The sequence below is a fragment of the Varroa destructor genome, unplaced genomic scaffold, assembly GCF_002443255.2.
Source record: "Varroa destructor unplaced genomic scaffold, Vdes_3.0 BEIS01000005.1, whole genome shotgun sequence".
NCBI lineage: Eukaryota > Metazoa > Arthropoda > Arachnida > Mesostigmata > Varroidae > Varroa > Varroa destructor.
This window is the reverse complement of record NW_019211458.1, coordinates 29,200,988-29,217,815: the sequence shown is the minus strand read 5'-3', so window position 1 is coordinate 29,217,815 and position 16,828 is coordinate 29,200,988. Positions and strand designations below refer to the sequence as shown.

The window sequence follows — 16,828 nt, the reverse complement described above, 5'->3', positions numbered from 1 at the left end:
GTAAGCGCTCTTCGTCCTTCGCCTTCCATAAGTCGAGACGGACCAGATATAACCCGAGACAGACTGATCTGGCCGACATCGAGATTCTAGTACACAGACATATGATATTTGTTGAGCTGATTAGAGGTTTAATAAATAGGCCATATCGACGAAGACTCTTGCTTCAGCCACGATTGTTATCTTTGTTCAACTCCACCGCTCAGTTTGAATGGACATCAGGCAGAAGGTCAATACGGGTACGGAAATCGTCCCTTTTCTAAATCCGTCGTTTTCTAGCCGCTAAGTGCGCGTTTTCTGGTCGATATCTGTACACTGCGGTCGAGTGTTTTTTTGTCTGACTGAGTCATTAGGTAGATGCCGAGAACTGCGCAACACTGCCGATACGTTAGAGCGGCGTCAGTACTACTCAATGCGAGAGAGAAGACAAAGACAGAGAGGACCAATGTGGCTGGGCTAAATTTAAAGGACTCATTGGATCTAAGGAAGACAATCGTGAAGACATTGGAAAGGGAAACAATCATTAAATCACCATCCCGTCACCGATAAAGAAAGGTATAAACTTATAATCAACGGAATCAGGTTATAAGTAAAAATTGACGTAGGCAGTGTAGAATATAATGTTCATGAGCATAAATCAACTTAACCCGTCGATGACACGGCAAGCTGTGACACAGCAGCGTCTTATATACGTAAGCATCTCATGAAGCTCGACTGTGGCACCCACAACTTCTCGTTCAGGGGCGGCTCTATCGGGCACAAATTTATATATATATATATATATATAGTATAGTAATCGCGAGTTAGGTTGACATGCGACTGAAAGTCTGAACTAGAATAGACGTCCCTTTAAAAAAAAAAACCCATAACAACATTCCTTTGTTAAAGTAGCATTCCAAGATTTTCGTCGACGAGTCTATGAAAGGCCTGGTCCGTATACATACGTGACAACATTGAAACACATTATTGTGCATCTGTAGTTTATTACAAAAAGACGTAGAAACCAAGTGAGCCGCTGGGCATTATTCATATTCATAAGCTTTCATAACAGCCCAGAAGTGGAGAGAGGTCGATGTGAGGTGTTTTGTCAACATAGCAATTTAAATACAGGTAAAAAAAAAAAAAAAAAAAACTCTAGACAAATAGAACAATTTTTTTAATGAAATACTTCGGGCTTCATTATAGCTTCTGTATTATTTTTTATAAAAATATATTTACGATGCGCGAGCAGTTCTTGCTAATGATTCACACTTCGTATTTCCACAAAGTATCATTTACAGAGGCGGATCACTTAGAGAGGCCATTAGTCATTATATGACTTAATTCGCATAGATGGCGCATATATGACTAACAGCAACTATATGCATCGTTCCTACATCGAAAACGAGCATCTCCCGTTTCCTAGGGATGGTCGCATAAACATGGCGACTTACAGTTATGCGTGCCATATCAGCGTGAGACTATTTCGCACAGGCCGCATATGTGATACGTAGTGTTTAGCCAGCTGGTGGTCTTTCATTGTGGCCAAACTACTCAAGCTAAATTAGCTGTTCAACACAGTGGGTGTCAACGTCAGAACACGAAATACTTGAAGGGGGAAGTAGGCAACCCGTCACGTTAGTACGAGTCAAATGATTGTGAATGAAATAAAAAAAATAGGGGCTAATAGTGCTGCGCCGAAAATGTCCAAAGCCGCGTGAAAAAAAAGATGTCTATATCATGCGTTTTTATCCGAATGCTCATCTATAAGAACCCGCGTTACGTGGTCCACCGTGAACAGAAGAAACGCCGACGTAAAGAGATAGTAGGCCATTTTGTGATACTAAAACGTAGTAAATATATGTATCTACACGAGAATCGTAGTCGAGGAAAATTAGTGGTTTACACAAAGGTCATGCCGTCCAGATGACTCCTAAAGTCTCTCATATAAAAAAATTACTAGTAGCGCAGATCTCGGTACAAGTATACTTTCAAATGTAACTCTATTAGATTGAGTTAGTAATTGAATTCCATAGAAGCCGCCACTGAACAGCGAGCACTTCGTGTATTTCTTTACAGACGTGCTAATAGATTGAAGAGCCGTCGCCGTCCCTACACCGCAGACAACACTTCAATGCCTCAGACGCTACTAAATATTAGAATATTTTAAATGAATATCTTAAACTTGTATTCTAGCGTTTTCTGGTATTCTAAAAATATTTCCTATTATACCAATCATTTCGAGGTTGGCTCTGCAGTTATTCATTGATAGATGCCCATTGACCAACACTTAGAAACATCTCATTATTCTCCTATACGTTCGGCTGTTTTAACCAGAACTGCCGTCTATATATGTGGATATACACTTTGCAACCTTTAGACCGAATTCTTTCATTCTTCTAGACAAATGATCCCCTTTGTAATATCTAGACAATTTTTATTAACATCAGCGTTACTCTTCATATCCGAATAGAAAAAAATATCACACTGTACAAACGCTGTCGGGCTCAATGGCCGTAAATACATCGTAATACTAATGGCTGCGTACGGCAGTTTTTCAGCCGCGATTCTACCTTTGTCGGGGTATTAGATAATAACAACATAACTAGATAAAATAAATGTCTCAAGTTGATGAGGGGGAGAGTCGAAGGTAGGCTTACAAGTGGTCGGAATAAATGGACCTATAGTTATTCATACGAAAAAAAATATATGCCGGCATAAGCGAGCACGTTATATCAGATAATATCTTTAGCGACAAATGATCTGTAATTAGAGAAAGGTTCCTTTGTTTGTTTTGTTTCTTTTTTATTTGTTCGTTCATGTATCTAAGATGCAGGTAATAACTCGAAGCTGAAGACGAAAAGCTTATTTTTTACTCTTTTTGCCATATTTTTTTACTCCCAGTACTTGCGAATCTAGCCGCTCCGAACTGCGCCAATTGAACGAACTTTAATAGCAGGTCAAGCTTAGGAAGCATAGGTTAGGTCAACGGATTTGCCAATCACTTCTAAGATGTATGCTTATACTTAAAGGCTGTACTATGTTTATAGTTGTAATGTTGGTTCGCCTGTATCTACAGTTCATCTGGGCCAGTAAACACGAAACTAACCCGCATTTACTGATGTGCCATTTTCGCTAGGAGGTTGTCTTTTTCGCTAGGAGGTTGTCTTATCTATTATCACATAACAATTAGACTCTGAAAACAGATATAAGCTACATAAGGCTGCTTAGTATTAAAACTCTCTTATGGCTAACATGGATTTATTTCCATAATGCTCCGCATTGCATCCTTATAGTGCAATACGCCACGTTCACAATACCATTTTTTGCTTAAAGGACTACAGAAACGTAAGGAATAAACGCAAAATATTGTCCGGAGCTGTCAGTACGACATAACTGGATTTTGCAGAAGAAACGAAATTTAGCATAGATTATCTTCCAGTCCGAATGTATTCGGACTGGAAATCGCGTATTCACCACTGAATTATGCATTTATAATGTGATTTTAAGGCTGATGGAAAGATCTACGATTTAATAATGGCCGATTTATGATTCATACAGTTTGGACAAGTGTTCAATCTGCATCTGGCTTTATCTAATTAACGAGTAACTGACTGCAAATTGTTACCTCGTCCATTAATATAATGGATTGCAGAAGAGGACGCCTAATCAAATACGCGTTTCCAATAAGTGCACCCTAAACATTCTCAAGACGACAGCTCCACGAAAACTATACGCTGTAGTTATTTTTAAGTGGTGAAATCTCTTCGCAGTGAAGCTTTCTCCATTGCTGCAGTGTCGGTCGAGATATTAATTAATAACTGCATGAGAAATACGCGGCACGCCACAGCAGAACTTCGTTTATCCGTCGAATTTTCTGCATAAGTGGTGCTAGCGTGTTATTGACGCAGCTCCCTCAAGAATCGTACTCTTGCTACCGACTGCCGCGTCTGTCCAGCTTAACTAGTTCTGCGTCTCCGTAGGGCTTTCGTAGTAACGGAAAGCCTGCAAGGAAACGTAGTTGAAGGGGTACTGAGCGAGCGTTGCATGTCCGACTATACCGCTCCGTCTGCACGTGGGCACCTACACCGAACGTTGTAAGTGATAAACAACGCAGATCGGCCTCGTACTGTTTTCATGGAATAATTAGACTGTTTCTTGGCATATCTAATGGTATATATAGAAATACAGAAAGTGCCAGGTTCAATCGGTAGCCGTATAGTTGAACGGAATAGCAACAACGACCCACGAAATGGCCGTACTATCCATTTTAATCTGTTAGCATCGGCGAAGAGCGTCGCGCGCGCATGTAAAGCACTTGAACAACACAAAGAGCGTTTCAGCTATTGGTAAAGTTGTTGGCACCGTTGCAACCGTAAGTAGTGTTATGCCCACACAGCGAAGTTGGTCGACCGCTTCATAGTTCAGGTGGCAAACGATGAGGTGCGACAATAACAGCAGGTGTCGACTAGCCACAATAAGAAATACGTTGCCCTGTGGAAGATCATCACGCTGAAACGTATCCACTTGGATCCTCCTTGAGACGCATGGATAACGATTATCGTTGGATGAACTGGATCCAGTAGGGTATCATTTGTTATAGCAATTAGATGTCGATTGAACATAGGACTATGCTTTTAAATGTTACTCCACTGGTAAAAGATACAGAAAATATTAAGTTTGTGATTACTATTAAAAATAAGTGTTATACCTTGTTATTTTACAACAGAAAAGCTGAAACCGTTTTCATTTAACGTCCCATCTGCCATACGATGGCAACAAACTCGGCTGTTTTCATGAGGTGGGAAGTTTTCATTAGTCTATTGCCTTCATACGATCTATATTATGCAAATGCCTGGCGCACGATAATCATATACGATTCTGTAGGATAGGAAAGCTAAAATTACTTCTGTAAATTGTTTTTTTGGTTTCCCTGCTGAAAAGTAATAATTTCTTTTATAGACTGGCGCGTATGCCATTAGTACAATGGAATATAGGATTAGTAAAGAAAATGGAGTTTTATTCTAATGGACATTATGGCATGATGCCATATTGACACTTCCTTTTATTGCACGCACTAATTAACGACGATAGTGGACGCCAAACTTAGAAAAACGTGTTAATCGTTGCAGCGGGCTCCTATTACTTTGTTTGCGTTTGTTGCGTCCCTAAAACAAATATAACATGGTAACGATGTTTGGTGAGCAATCAAGAAGTGTTTCCGTCTATCTGCCTATTGTAGCACATACTAGTGCGTACCATTACCTGTATGCGTATATGTAAGCTAACAATAACGTGATCGATAGAAAGCTCCTATAAACTAGATCATGATTTTCTTACGCGCCGCTCACATTCAAATGAAGAAATCAAGACAAAGTTCGTATCAAGTTATCTAGTCAACGTCTGTTAATATGTGCACAGCTCAGATTACAGTTTTTTTTCCTCATTACAAAACCTGGTTATCTTCGCTTCGCAATCGGTAGCAGCTCTTCTAAACCATTCGTAGAGATTTTTAGCTAACAACGATCGTGCAGTCACACTCAGATACAGTTATACCAACGCTGTGCATAGCGTCTGGAGAGTTCTGTGCGTTTCTGTGAACTTTTTGTGTAGTCGTGCATGCGATGAGAAAATCAATATAATTTAGCAAAAGTAGAGGTAATTTTTTTCGCGTCAAAACGGGCTGCAATGAAAGCAATAGGAAACTTAGATAAAAATATTTAATACATAAAAATCGACATCAGGCGAAACGCTTGAAAAATTTAGCTTTTGATACTAAGGTAGCACCATTCTACTACTACTACTACGAAAAACAGCCCCTTTCAACTCAGCACGATGCTATTGAAATATATTATAACTAGTAGTAGTAGTAGTATAATAACTAGTTTCAAATTTAGCACTATGATTGGCCTGCTTTACGAAAGTGATTTCTGAACGCGGCACTTGTTCGTTCACTTTGATGACTATACATCGCGTGACATGAATGATTCTGGCTTTCAGCGCAAACAGCATCAGTTTGATAGAAAGTTCTTCAAACAGATAGTTAGTTGAGCATTTACATATCAAACATCCGAAACGGAAATTATTTCAACAGTGACACAAGGCCAGAACTTCGCGGAGGTGCACTAAGTCTACAGTCCTACGAGGACCAGGATGTTGTACTGTGTATGAATATATTCATAAAGGGACTCAAGGCTCAAAGGCTGCAAACAATATTTTAAAAATTGCAACTTCAAGAAACTGTGATGTGACGAGCAGGATTAACTGACGGCTAGTTTAACAATCAATTCTAACTTAAGAAAGAAATCATCGAAGTTACTTTGTTCTTAGAATAATGAGTGCGTTTATCATAGAAGGCGGAGAAGCGACTACGACGTTTTGTCTATGCAGATATTTTACCTAGTGCGATTCGATTTTTAGAAACTTTCAGGAAACGCAACATTTGCTCCTCATGTACAAAGCTTAGTCTGCGTAAGGTAACTAATGGCTATTTCAGTCTCGTGAGATGAACCAAGAAACAGTCCCGAATGTCAAAGATCGAAGTCAGTAAACACAAAAGAGGTCGAAGATTGCCTCGTGTGCACGTGCCAGTTGACTATTGTGTTGGAAAAGCCGTGGTTACTAGCCGCTTACTACGTACGAAGCAGGGCAGGCTAATTGAAGAAAGTTTTCTATCACAATCACGGCCCCCGTCGCGTGCGAATCCGACGCCAATGTCAAAAACGTGGGCAGAAGCGCGTGGTCATTTTGATGACATCGAAAATTTGTCAGAAGATAACAATGCCGGCGGCCCGGGCCGACGAAGTCAACGCGATCAAGAATATAACTTCGACGTCCTAGAGGCCACTGGTAGAGCAGCTCGACACAACAAGCACAACTCAAAACGGGCCAAATTTGTCAAAGAGGTTTGTATGAAATCGTACGCTTGCTAGTCAGAGCTGTCTTCCCAAGAATAGCTGTAAAATGAACGATATATCCGCTCACAAATACAAACTAAATGTATTTCAATGTGTTTGGACAAAATATGTAATAATTATTGTTAAATGGCATGTTATATACTGATCATGCTTTCAGAGGATCTACAATGATATACAATTAATGTCTAGAAGTGAAAAGGACGAACTGATGGCGCAACTTGCGAGAGACGAACGGAAACGAATATTTGGCTGGCCTTTACGAGGCATCACAGCAGAATTACCAACGAGAAGAGCCCGACGCGTGTCTACTATAAACTCTAATCGGAACACGCTGCAGTCGGCGTTTGGCTGCTCAAATCAGAGTAGAAATAGAACTGATACAATTACTTTGAACATGTCACGCATTTGGCCAATCAAGAGCACTAACCTCACTACGAAATGTGTCAGAGGTCACTGTGCTAAAGATGACGACACGGAGGACGAGGACAACAGTAAACGTGGTAAGCAAATGAGTTCCATAGAACGGGCTCGTATATATATGACATTATGATTTTAGAGAAATTGTGCAAATATCGTTTTTCATGAGCTTATTTACCCTGAAACGCTTAAATGGCCTGAACATAGGTAACAATGACGGTAAGTCCATTACTGGGCTTATTCGAAAAGCGGAACAATACCAAGCACAGAAGCATTTCAGTGGGCATATCAGTCTCGATAAGCGACCACAAGTCGTGTGTAAGTGTTCCCTTTTTTTATGTTTTTGCTAAATGTATTTACAGAGATTGTTTCATGCTTTCCCCTATGATTTCGTATCGTAATAAGAAATAAAAACATAGGCATATCATTGCATTAGGTCGAACTGGTTCGCAATTAAAAACATTGCCTGTGGAAAGGTTAGGACTACAAGCTTGCATCGACTCCAGTTAAGCAAGAAAGTCACTGTACGATCAAGATGTAAATATAAAAGGACAGCGTTGAGTCAGCCTGAATATATTGATCGTTCTAGGTAAAGCTTAACAGTAGAACCTAGATCAATGTACAGCCCGCGGACGTGGTTGATTGTATACTTTTATACACAGAAAACGATTCCATAAATCGATCCCACCACGGTTTTACCATTTTACACTATTTTTTACATTTTCGACCATAGCTCGCGGCACAAGCATGCCTGAACTTCCATCTCATGTTGAATCGACGCTAAAAAGATCGTCAGGAACAACATCAGGGTCAACAGGGAATCTATTACACAACGTGCCGGTTGTCAAAATAGCGCTCAATATTACCGGGGGACAAGTTCTTCACGAGGAAACTTCCACGGCTGGAATGAAAGAAGTCGTCTTTCAGTGCCTCCAGAAAGCTGAGGACCAAATAAACGCGGTGAAATTTACCGACAATAATCAGCTACTCGATAGGTTGACCAATGAGGAAAACACTCTCATATCGAAGGCTCATGGAAAACGTGCTTCATTATACTATGCATACCCTGAAAATAATCGAAAATCAAAAGATCCTACACGTTCGTCGAAGACTCAGTTGGCACCCTGTACACAAGTCGCTATAACCAGACGAGGTCTGAATGATGAAGAAAGCGACTCCAGAAGCATTGATGTTGGCAACAAAGGATACACCCCTAAACAGCGCTTAGCGACAACAAACAGTAAGTTCGGAACACACGAACTAACGACAGGCTTGAAACATTTTGTGAATTTTTATTTTTTTCAAATCTTTACACTGCTCATATGTACACATACCTTACTTTGCTATATATATATATACGATTTAGTTCTTAACACTATCACTTTTAACATAGGCATAGCTGGTTAAATCTATATTCGTGTTTGAAATTTAACTTTTCCTGTGATAGAGCTTGAACACGATCCCGCCAAGTTAACAAAATCATCGATAAGTAAGGAAACGAGCTGTTCCACAATCGCTCCTTTTCGAGAATTGCGCCGCTTCCAAAGCCAACATGACAATTCTGACTTGGCTGGCCCTCAGAAAAAAAGGCCCAAGGTGTCTAGCAAGACTTCCTGTACAGAAGTACGGGTGTTTGAGCCACGCTGCCGCAATTCTAAAGACGAATTTGGTAACGATAGATTAGGAATAAAGAAGATAGCTTCTGGGGAAGAAATGATGGATGCACACGAAAAACATAATGAAGCATATAGAAATATTATTTCCGTTCCCTCTCCTCCGGAGGTAAGTTGAGGCCTTTGAAAGCTCTGGGAAAGAATACGAAAAAAAGGATATATAAGAGATTTATATTGTAGAGGTTGAATTGAATCTGTACGTAGATTAAATCGTCATACATCCGTAATTTAGGTTTTAGACTGGCTTACATAAACTAGTCTATACGAAGAATTAAATTTGAGAATTTATGGTGGTTTAGGTTTGAAGCCAGATACTTGGTTCTGCGATGGAAGCCAGCTTAGAGGCTGTAGCATAGGTTAAACTCTAAATTTTAAAGTTATTAAACTAGCTAATATGAATTAATTGTGTGTTAAGTAGTCTTTTGTTTTTGTCGGTGCTTTGAAATCAGACCTATATCAGCCGTTATGTTCATCAGCAGACGACACGGTTTGCATTATCGTACGTAATATCGTATACATTTATGTAACGGCCTTAGTTTGACCCTTGTCCGGCTTATACGTGCTATGACTCAAATATGCGTAGTTTAATTTTGCTAGCCTACTTACGAATGTTTTCCATAACGACATAGCGTAGTTAACAACTCATGACTTGAAGGAAGTTCCAGGAACATGAAGCCAACTTTGATATTCTTACAAGGTAAATAAACTAGCTTTTTATGTATATGTTGAAAATTAATTTTTAGGGTCCCACCTGGCGTCCTTATGAACTAACTGATTGGCTTATCCGAGAAGGCAGCCCCAATAACAACACCGAACCATATTACAAACGAAAGTCATCCACGAGTCTGCAGATCATTTTGAGGGAATTATTTTTCAGGTTCTCGTTGGAATATGTCGAATGTATTAACGTCCATAAAAATACTATCTCAACCAGATATGCGCTTATGAACTACAATGAGCCATCATTACTACGATAAAATATAAAGTCATAGGTCATATATATATATATATATCTCTTGGTATCGATGAGTCAATATGTTTATAATTATATTTCTGTCGTACAATTTTGGATGCATATCAGTCATGTCAGCTGACACAGAAACAATTTGTGCTTGTAGAGACTGTGTGATAAGTGTTGCTCAGATGCCATACGACGGCCACGTACCAGCTCATCAACGAACGTCAGGTCCTGCAGTGTGCGAACTGAGCTCTAGTTCTTCTTCATTGACTTCCACCAAAAGAGGTATTGGATATTTACTTATCGACCAAAGTCCTTCTTTTGCTTAAACATAAAGAAAAGCTATCTAATTGCAAAGCAATGGAGAAAATTGTTAAACTCGTACATACGTACTCCGGCCTAGTAGCTAAGTTCCTACAAAGGAGCCACGTTGAAAGATAGCTTTTCGACTACAGTTTCGTTAAATGATCTCATGGATACAATTTGTTAGATTATCAAACGTGGCAATTATACTGTTTTAATATTTTACTTCAATCTGCCACTTGGCACCACAGCGCACAGACAAGGTTACACCTAGGCCTAGGGACGCCTCCGAACTCGCCAAACGATCACGAGGGGTTATCCGTTACTTGGTGACTCTATTAACGATGATACCTTCCGTATCGATTTTGGAAAAGTTCAAGGTCAAGCGCTACAGAAATCCAATCATGACGGAACACAAGCAGATGTTTCTAGCTCATCATCACGTTATTCTGGAGACCGGTCTTTGCATATCCCCCTCATTGACACAAAGGGACGCTACCCGACAAACATACAATTCATTGAGATTCAGGTACTCTTTTTCTACTAAAATTCTCCGTATAGGTAATCACCCCATGATTGTAGTGACGATCGCATTACATAGGTAGATGGGTTCAGTCGTGCTGTACATATAGATGCTGGTTCAGTACTTTAAATTATCGATCATTCAAACTTTTTTTCAGGTCTGGAAAAATTTCCTGGATAAGCTATGGAATTTCTGCTTGTGCGCCCTGCAAAATTAGGCTTAATTAAATAGACACTACCAGATAGGCAGTTCAAATCTATCTTTACCCATTAAGCATTTTAGGAAGACAAATGGCACTTGCGTCTTTGGCGACGCTCAAAATATATATAAGAGAATCACCGTTTGTATTGGTTCATTTAAGGTTAAAACACGAAAATATAATTCGCCCCGAAAAGCCCATACCACTGCAACTGAAACTGGTCCTCCTCTTCAGAGAAGAATTTCTTTCGCTGAAAATGATAACGCGGTTTATTCTCCTCCCAGAATCAAGCGAGTAACCCAAATAACTCGGAATGATATACGGTAAACTCTCTTTGACCTGTACTATTTGTAACAAAAAATAACTAACTTCCGATATGGGACAGATGTGTTTATTTACAATTCATATGATTTCATATCTAATAAATAGGTAAGTTGCCATTGAACCACGAAGGACGAAGGGAAGCTTTATATCAACCACTGCTCTGAGTACAGTCCATGTAACTCTCATGTGTTTCATGTTGTATTAGTATTATTTTTCCCATATCCTTGTGCAAGTTATATTTATTTATATCTTCAATATGGTTCTGCAGGTAAAGAGGGCTGTGACGTCCACAGCAGTTTCTGATTTTTTATAATTTTCTTTCAAACTATCTTTTTTTTGTGAAAATAAAATCGCCGGAATCAGCTTTTCTTCGGTGTAGCATCAGGGGCCTGCCCTACCGGAAGGGGCAATCGAGGAGGGTTTTGCTGGAGTTACATGGGGTTTCTCCTACAGATCTTTGACATACCTTACCCTGGATATACTTTCTTGTGTGTGCAACGTTATATACTTCATATGATTTTTGCCTGCGACATTTCCCTCCTGTTAACATGGTTCAAATGCAACACTGAACATATACATACTTCGCTCCATGCAGCCAACCGTATGAGGCAATAGATAACGGAAGTAACACCCGACGTAATATACAAGATCGTTTACCTCACTCTCTTGTCGAGCACCACCACAAACGATTTTTTAGAGGCTCCATGAAAATTCATTTACGTACATAGTGTAGGACTCACCTCACTGAAAATTATCCAGCCCTTAAAGTTAGCATAAGCTTGTCAGTCACAAACAACTTACACAACTTTCGTTTTGGTTAATGGCGCATAGCATTATGACGATCGTTTTTAGGGTAATTTACAAGGTCAATAAGGACGTCTGAAACTCAAATAATGCCTAGTTGATTATATCTTGTTGATCTACTTCATCTTATTGCCGATTGAAAACCAAAACTGTCAAGCCAGATAAAAGTTGAGCATCAACCCGTAGTGTAAAATACATCCTCTCATTTCCTGTGTTGCATCTAAAAAACTTTTCATAATAGGGAAAGCATTATCGTTGGCCAGTTCGATCGGAGTTTCATCGTCCTTCACTCTCAAACCTCCGATCAAAATCTTAACGGAAGCAATATTAATGGAAGCTCCGCTGGCTATCTGATCCTGATTGACCAGCATGCTCTTCATGAACGTATTCTTCTTGAACAACTTGAAGATGATTGTCTTTTTTTGCGAAATGGCGAGCTTGAGACTGTCGGTGACAGAGAAGATTCAATGAAACGCGAACTGAGAATGGCGCCTTCGAAAGTTCTTGCCCCGCCCGTCACTGTCAGGTGCCCGTCTGGTTTGCTCAGCTCTCTATTCCTATTGAATATCTTTATGCCTTGAAGCAGACTGAATCGTTCCACATCCCGTTTTACACGTCGCGCAATGCACTTATTACGACAAGAACAAATGATAAAAAGAAAGATGAAGTCGAGCGAAATAGGCGCCTATTTCATTGAGCTCTAGTATTCTACCGGTAGGCCCATGTTAACTTACCTCATAGATGGTTTTGTGATATTTCTCAGGGTTCTGGGAGTAGAACATGTGGCTCGTATGAGACGCGAGCGTATGGAAATAGCTCGACATGGCTTCTCGGTAAAAATAGTGAATAGCAGAAGTGAGCACTCGGATCATCCTCAAACAAGGTGCGTGGCTATCATTCGAACAGCACCGCGCTGTCTCGATACGGGAATCATGACTACACTGCGACAACTAACTAAAAAGCTTTTCGAGGAATACTTAGCACCAATTTCCCATTGTCACGCGTGGGCGGACAATAACAGTAATGGGAACAATTACGAAACATTCGGATTAGTGCTTCACAAATTACTCCGCTCAAAGGCATGTCGAGCGGCAATTAAATGTCCCACTCAACTTGACAGGTATTATATAATCTAACGAAGCTAATCGTAACGGTGATTTGTTTTCATAACTTCTACTTAACATAGTTATACAGTTACTTTTAGCTTCTTTATTTTACATACTTTGAGAAGTAGCTTTCTCTATTCATATTAATTGTCTAATAGATTTTCCCATTCCATCTACATCATTCCAATTGAAGTATATCTTCGTGTTTGCTGTATATACATATATATATATATATATATATATGTCGTATGTAAAATAGGTAAAAAGGAGGTAGTTATGCGAGATTGACATTAACGCTTTTATTAATGAGACTTTAGCTCGTGGATACGCAAGGTTTTACTAGCAGCATCCACAATTCAACACGATCTTATTCATTCACATTCATAATGTAATAACTATAACTACAGGCCGACTCTCGAGCGATTGATAGATCAGATGATCCAGTGCCGTCTGCCTTTTCAATGCTGTCACGGGCGCCCAACGGTAACGCCTATCCCTTTACGTTCACTTTGCTTCGACGAAAAGGAAGATCACAACTCTGAAATTATGATGCCAAACCGAGCACAGCGGCTTCAAATCGCCGCCATTCGCGAGCGCTTGGATACGACCCGATTCTCAGCTACTTCACACTGAAGTCGTACATAAACGACAGAATCCAGCCATTAATGGCTTGTTGTGAAAGTAATTAACAAACGAAAACCTTTATAATACCCCACTGACGCTGGGTATAAAAGAAATATATACACACAAAAGAAGAAACATTTTCGTTGACAAGCTATTTTTCTCGTTTCCTCAAATGTATGTATTTATTTAATGTAAATAACGTAAATTACGATATTATTCTTATGTATAATCTAATATTATAGCAAGATCTAAAATAATGTATGTTTAGTTATTATTAGTCGTTGAACATACTGGTTCAATATGTTTCCCGCTACTAGTAGCTCCCAGCACCGAGTATTTGAGTGAAAATATGAGAACATGGTTTTTGCAAAATATTTTATGTGATTAAAATGAAACTTATGTATTAAAAAACGATCTGCTCATTTTGCATATATTAAATTGTGATTGTGCGTCAATCAACGTAAGCTTGTTAAAATTACGTTATGTACAGAAAAATCTAGCACACTTAAGCTTCGGGCTGTTAGTAAGTCGAAAGTTACAAAAAGCAAGAACTTACAACGATAAGAAAAAATGTTATCTGTCCGATTCGACTGGCAATTGATATTCGAAATGATTCGTAAGTTTTGAATGTAACTTTTTTTTAAAATCAAATCTAATCTAACTTTGAAATGTAAAGCGAATTGTTCCACGAAGGTCTTTCTCAGATTTTCCAAAAACTGCGTGAAGACTGAAAATTGTGTAAATTGTCAAGCTTCGTTGATTCTGTACAGGTTTGTTTTTGTACAAAAGTGGAAACCGGCCTTTTCGTTCAAAACTCTACCCATAACTGATCTGCGGAAAGTTAGTGACCTTCTATGAATACCTCTCTTCTTGTAACTTTACGTGTTCAGAGCGACGCCCACAATTCACATTGCTATTTCCTCAAAACATAGACTATATTAAGTGTATTCAGTTTTATATCCAGCCTAGCAGGTGTCTAAAAAATTCTGGTCAGGGTGCGGAGTTTCAGTCGCGTTGGTCCTGCAAATATTTCTTACAAATGCTCCACTAAGACATTCGACATAAAAAAATGTCCTATAAGTGCTCGAAGACACTTCGCAGTCTCCTGCAAAAACGCAACTGAGCCAGGGCAATCATGAGACTCGACATATGCCTTCTACAGTAGTTCTCTCGCAGTTGCCATTCGCTACCTTTATCTGTGTCCTTGCATAAATCTTTTCTCGTAGTTTTATGTGACCAGGCTGCCCACGTTGAAAATGCAATTGTAATTACGTGGCTCAGACGTGCATGCCTAAAGCAGGCAAAACCAAGCAAGCTTTACTGGAATCAAGCCAATATCGTAAAAAATGATCGTTTGATTGTGGTTTGCGTCGACCTTTAAACGCTTGCAGCTTGATCCTTGTACAGCATACGCGTTGTCTCGCCAGTGTGAAATGTCTGGAATACTAAGTGTCCTTCCACAGACAGGACAACCTCCTTTCGACCGAGTCCTCTTTTCCGCCCCCTATTTGGCGCCGGCGATCATGTAAACCCTGGTCTTAGACCGCTACCAGCATTTTTCGGTGCAGCGGAAATCACCTGATTTTGTCGGCGATTTAGCTGGCAATTCCCTGTTGCTTTTCCGTAATCTATGGTCGGGCGTGCAGGAAGCGGGCAAGGGGACGGCTGGCTGGCTTCGAGGTCTAGCGATTTCCCCATGATAGCTAGTTAGTAACGTATTTGCCTGCTATCTCAGGGACAGGTTATGATGTAGGTTCGAACCCAGCATAGACACACACATGGCTCATTTCGTGCTGGGAGCCAGCCTTCGGTTAGAGCGCCTAACGACGATACTAGATGTGTAAAACTGGAAAAATAGAGGCCTAGCGATTAGATCGCGCTTCTATAGGTTTGGCTGGGCATGGGCGTCATTGTTACTACTTGCGTGGATACTGATGACATGTTGGTTCGCGACTGCAACTTTTACAATCCGAATTAGCAGTTATTTAATATTTAAATTAGTGGGTATTACATTTAGGCCAAGTTCCTGTGTAGGCACCTAAAAGTTACAAAATTTTTACCAGTATTATTTGTTTCGAATCGAAAGAAATATATAACAACTATTAGTAAGCTTCCACCTCACATCTCATGTAAATCACGCGCAGAATCTGGCAAGCAATAGGAACAATTCTTTCCACACGAACTTAATATATAATGTGATTCTAAGCTGGTTATTCTAAGCAGATTCTAAGCAGAATCTAATGGACTCTATTACGCTATGTGGTGTTTATTTGGACTTGGTAAAAGTAGGAATGGACTTCCATAGAAAATTTTCTCAGTGTAGTTGTTTCTGCAGATGGCGTCTGCGCCCCCTTTGTCGCGTTACTTTCAAAGCAAAGTTATCCACCTATCGATCTAAAACGGCATCGCGGTTTTCTATGGGCAGAAGACTATCACTACTCTATTTGCGGACTGTGGAAGCATTTGCTTCTGTGACCGCCTGGAAAGCGCGCCATTTCACAAAACGCTTCTGCTACTTGACATTGTTGCAGTGGGAAAGTAAGAGGACGCGGGACAGTAGGGTTGAAATGATTTTCAACTGGTCACTATCTATGGCTACTGTGCAAGACCCTTATCCATTGCAGGTCCGTAGTCGCTCAGTACCCAGCCACTATTACCATTAGTGTCTCCTGCATGATTTGCCTGTATCAAACTTGTTTGTTAGCAGTTGACAGGAACTGATCGTGCTGTAAACTGCTGGTAAGAACATAATCGCATATATATATATATATATATATGCGATGTGTGTGTGTGTGTATTTGTAGAAATAACAGTCCCTTCTTCATCTGCATCTGCAGAAAGAACCGTAGAACTATCTACAGTTGTCTATCCGACTGTATTAGCTTGTGTGCGTCGACGCACTGTCTTTCTAATAGGCGTATGACGATTGGTTGAACCAATAGCCTGTCAAACAATACAGGTTTTCACACAGACCCTACCACGAACACTATTGACACACAAGCAC

General features: G+C 39.9%; 1 protein-coding gene across 3 annotated transcripts; it reads left to right on the top strand.

Moving 5' to 3' along the window:
- The first annotated feature begins 193 nt into the window (after positions 1-193).
- On the top strand, positions 194-16,502 carry LOC111251132 (uncharacterized). Of its 3 annotated transcripts, none has more exons than XM_086990261.1 (13): positions 194-552; positions 6,397-6,881; positions 7,051-7,393; positions 7,518-7,628; positions 8,044-8,550; positions 8,758-9,092; positions 9,727-9,860; positions 10,102-10,226; positions 10,619-10,773; positions 11,129-11,289; positions 12,336-12,620; positions 12,858-13,214; positions 13,608-16,502. In XM_086990261.1, the coding sequence occupies exons 2-13, from the start codon at positions 6,504-6,506 to the stop codon at positions 13,831-13,833; spliced, it is 3,117 nt and encodes a 1,038-aa protein (XP_086846387.1). In that variant the 5' UTR covers positions 194-552; positions 6,397-6,503; the 3' UTR covers positions 13,834-16,502. The 3 variants fall into 3 exon arrangements, with proteins under 3 accessions (XP_086846387.1, XP_022663174.1, XP_086846388.1); XM_086990262.1 differs by lacking the exon at positions 194-552 and adding an exon at positions 5,524-5,634; XM_022807439.2 differs by lacking the exon at positions 7,518-7,628 and having other exon boundaries at positions 195-552.
- Positions 16,503-16,828: the final 326 nt, after the last annotated feature.